This window comes from Egretta garzetta, unplaced genomic scaffold (genome assembly GCF_000687185.1).
Source record: "Egretta garzetta isolate BGI_Z169 unplaced genomic scaffold, ASM68718v1 scaffold906, whole genome shotgun sequence".
Taxonomy (NCBI): Eukaryota; Metazoa; Chordata; class Aves; order Pelecaniformes; family Ardeidae; genus Egretta; species Egretta garzetta.
Window position 1 is genome coordinate 193043 of NW_009259870.1, and position 4331 is coordinate 197373.

The 4331-nt window shown below is 57.3% G+C and overlaps 1 protein-coding gene across 1 annotated transcript in view; it reads right to left on the reverse strand.

Annotated features, from left to right (window-relative positions):
- OPHN1 (oligophrenin 1) overlaps positions 1-4331 on the reverse strand; it is a 66169-nt gene that overhangs the window by 42104 nt on the left and 19734 nt on the right. Inside the window, exon 5 of the mRNA XM_035895642.1 lies at positions 2561-2656. Coding sequence (XP_035751535.1) covers positions 2561-2656 — 96 coding nt within the window. The remainder of the gene's footprint in view (positions 1-2560; positions 2657-4331) is intronic.

A 4331-nucleotide genomic window follows, 5' to 3' on the forward strand; every position in this document is an offset into this window, starting at 1 on the left:
CAGAGCAGGGAGGCTGCCTGCGAGCACTGCCGGCCAAGCCACACCTGGGGACCACCCGGGGCTGACTCAGCTGAAGCGCTGCTGGAAACCAGAGGGTTTCGCGTTCCCGTGCCTGGGAAGGAGGAACACGCCATCCGATTTCATTGCTCCATTTATCTCTGCAGGAGCTGCTGATTCGGGCCCCAAGAAGGCGACCGGCGGAGGGACCGCAGCCCTGCGTAACGCGGGTGCATCGCTGACAATTAACATTCCCGGGGGAAAGCGCTGCTCGCGACAGACATCACCCCAGCGCCTGTGCCCTGACTCACGCTTGCAGCGTTCAAAGCCACCACCCGACACGCAGGGGTGCCAGCCTGCTCCTTGCCTACAGGAAAAGAAAGCGGCGCGCCACTGGCTGTATTTACAGATCAAACACCTCCCCTGAGCTACGACAAGAAGTGCCTGTGAATGGTTTGCTTCATCCCCATATCCTGCACATCAAACGAGCTCCGGCGCTCCCACGCAGATCTCTGGCACCCTTGCAGGAGATGGAAGCTGCTGCGGAGGTGTCAGCGCCCTGCTGCTGCTGCAGGAATAAGGGAGCCTGGCAAGGCGGCTCAGCCCCGGCAGGCACCGCAGGGCTTGGGGCAGGAGGAGGAACACAGCACAGGCTTTTTCACAGGGGGAAACCAGGGACCTCTTGAAAAAGCAAAACAAACAGGCCCTAACACAAACAGAAGTAGGGAAACGCGCTCGTCCCGCCCCGGAGAGTTTGACATCTGCTGTGATCCCTTCTTGCGCTCCTCTGCCCACAATCCCCCACTCAACCCCTGCCATTTCCAGCACCGGCTCCCCGCTGGTGGGTCGGCTCCCCTCCCGCGAGAGCACAGGGAGCAGGGGCGCTGGAGACCGGGGCTTTGCCCCTTCAAGCCGAGGGGAGGGATGCTCCGATCGGGCGGCTGTTTGCTTCAGATCCCTCTGCTCCCAGGAGGGGCATTTATAAGGCAACATTTTACCCTCCCTTATCCAGATAAGGGAAGCATTTGGAAATTCAGCACCTCTGCTGGCATTAGATTTGGAGGCTGACTCGTTTCCAGGAGGTTTCACCGAGAGACTTTCCATAAAGGAAATCAGATTTTGAAGGGCAAGCTAAAACTGCTTTCAATTGCTTTAAATAAAACAACCCAAAGAACAGGCTTTACTTCCTTCCCCTTTCAGCGATGGCCGAGGGACCTGACATCAGCAGCGCCACCCTTCCAGCCACTCTTCAACAACTGCCTGACAAAAACTTTTGCTTTTTCTTTTTCGCTACATTCAGCCCCCAGGAGCAGCCTGGATAATGCCCTGTGCCCCCCAGCCCCATCCCTCAGCCCACGCGGCTGCTCCCAGGGTTTCGCCCCACGGGCCAGGGTCAGACCCTTGGGGGCTGGAGGAGCCCCCGCTGCCCCTCCCACCCAGCCCCCCCCCGCCCCCCCCCCCCCCCCCCCCCGCATCGGCCGTTCAACAGCGCTAGCGAAGCCAAGCGCAGGATTCATTTGAAAAGCACTGGGGTTAGGGCATTTAGGCCGTTTGTTTTAACTCCCTGGGCGCAGCTGGCAGCTGTGGAACCTGCACAGTTGCACCGGGCTGGCAGGGCTGGGACATGGCTTCAGGATTGCTAATCCCCAAACAGAGGTGCAGGGATGGGTACGGCACACGAGCCACAGGCTTCCCTTCCACCAAGGCAGGGACTGGCAATTATTTGCCGTACAAGGGCACATCCAGCAATTCGTTTTTCCCGACAGCGTGCAGCCTGGTCCCTTTTTCAGGGCAGCTTTGTTTCTGTAACACGCTCTCTGCCGAGCAAAGGCAGCTTTAGGAGCAGCACCCGCCTGGCTCGAGAGATACACCAGTGCTCTGGGCGTGCTCCCAGTCTATCTGCGGCACTGGGAAGCAGGACTTGCTGGGAGGCCAGTGCCGCCACCCTCCCCAGTTGCCTGGCAGCACAGCGCAGGGATGGAGCCATTGCCTGGAGAAGAGAAGGCTGAGGGGGGATCTCATCAACACCTACAAATATCTCAAGGGTGGGGGTCACGAGGACGCAGCCAGACTCTTCCCAGTGGTGCCCAGCACCAGGACAAGGGGCCATGGGCACAAACTGGAGCAGAAGAGGTTCCGGTTGAACGGGAGGAAGAACTTGTTGACTGTGAGGGTGCCCGAGCCCTGGCCCAGGCTGCCCAGGGGGGCTGTGGAGTCTCCTTCTCTGGAGATCTTCAACCCCCGCCTGGACGCTGTCCTGTGCCCCCTGCTCTGGGTGAGCCTGCTTGGGCAGGGGGGTGGCACTGGGTGAGCTCCCGAGGGCCCTGCCACATGCTGGGATTCTGTGAAAACCTCTGCAAATTATCCACTGAATCGGGAATGTGAAACTCTACCCATGAAAGTTCAAGTCTGTCAAATACGCTATGGAATATGTATGGAATACGGCTGGCATTTGAGGAACCCGGCTCCTGATGCTGTTTAAAACCCATCAGCACAGGCAAATTCCTAGAGAAGGAGACTCTCTCAGCAACTGAAAGTGTGCATCAAAAAGAAGAGAACTCACCAATGTTAATCTCGTCGTCCGTTAGCGTGTCACCAATGAAGTCGAACTGGAAGGACTGCAAAGTCTGGGAGAATTTCTGTACTGCCGATGAGTAACCTGCAAAAGGAGAGAGCGGTAAAGGTTGCGTATTTTTACAACTGCTACACAAAAGTGGCAGGTCTCAGAAATTTAGCCTGAATGGAACAAAACTATAGCAAGGTGGTGAGAAAAGTCCATAGTCATCATGAATTTAACAGACATGAGAAAGCGCTGCAACGTTAATAATGGTTGCAGGCTGCAGAGAGCACTGGGTTGGTTTTGGTTTTCTTTCCCGGTGCTGCTGCAGCACTCCTGGGCGCACGGAATCGTGCCACCCGCCGATCGATAGCCCCGTGCCCTGCACAGACCCAGACACGTTCCCTTGCAGGAGAACACGCAGCTCCAAACACAGCGTTCGCCGCCGCCGCCACGGGAAGGTTTCCAGAGGAACGGGTACCCCGGGTGCCATGCGTGGGCCAGCACAGCTCCCCGGAGCACGGAGGCCGTCAGGCAGGAGACAGGCACGCTCAAAGTCATTTTTTCATTATTTGGGAGAAAAATCCATAAAGTCAGAAAATAAACGTGGGGAGAAGATAGGGCTCAAAATAACTGCCTGTCTTTGGGGGGTGACGGACACGAACGGGCCCCAAGAGAAGCAGGGCAGTGCTGCAGAGAGCGCAGCGGGCCGGGGGGCTCAAGCTGTGCTCATCAGAGCATCTGCAGATGGCCTGGGGACCCGCTCCTGGCCCACTGGCGAAGAGATGTCTGTGCTTCAAGACTGGACACTTCCTGATGGCGGTTGGTAGCTCAGCCCAAATTATTTTTGGACTTTCCAGAGAAGTTTCTAGCCAAAAGGATCCTTTGTGTCTTCGCATCCTGTGCGGCTGCTTCACAGCTTCGTCAGCAGCTCCGTTGTTGCAAAGGCGTCTGCCGACACCGGCCGAGGAGCTGCAGCCGGGACGGGGCAGCGACAACGCAGCAGCCCCCGGCGCCGAAGCCACCCACCCCCTGCCACCGCCGGGCCAACAGCAAACACCTGAGACACAAACAGGAGGAGGCTGAGCCTCCCTGACCCCAGGGAACAGGACGTAGACAATAAAACAAAAGCAAAGAATTAATTTTATACTTTGATTGATGTTGCTATTTTCCCTGATTTTGGACTCCAGCTACAGGCGCAGTCCCAGGCTGGGTGTCTGGGGGGGGCGGTGCACCGGTGACGGCGCTTTCTGAAATTCAGGAAGCTGCAAGCGTGGAAGACCTGATGGCAGAGACGCTAACGCCAGCCAGCTCTCACCCCCCTGCCCTGCCAAACCTGGGGAAAGAGCGCTGGGACGCAGCAACGCTGTGTACATGGGTGGGTTTGGTCTTCATTTGTCTGTTTGTTTAGAAAAAAATAAGACAAGCACAGTCACTTTTGGCACCAGTTGTTAAAACTGGGAACTGTGTCTGCTATAGGCTACCCCCTGCATTTCCAGCCTTCGGAAAATGGTGATCGGGGTGCGGTTTTGTTTGTTCTTTCCCACTGCAGACTCAGTGACAAAAGAACTCACCACCATGGGGGAAAACATGGGATTTTCTGACACACTGCTGTGAAGGGGAGAGAAAAATTGGACAACACTGAACTGGACGATGGGCGAAGAAATCAAGTGGCCCGCGTGGGATCCTGGCAGGTTCCCAGACGGCTCCGCTTCCTCGTCCCCAGGCCAGGAGCACCCCAGGGCCCCCCGGCCCTCCCCAAGGCCCCCGACCCAGC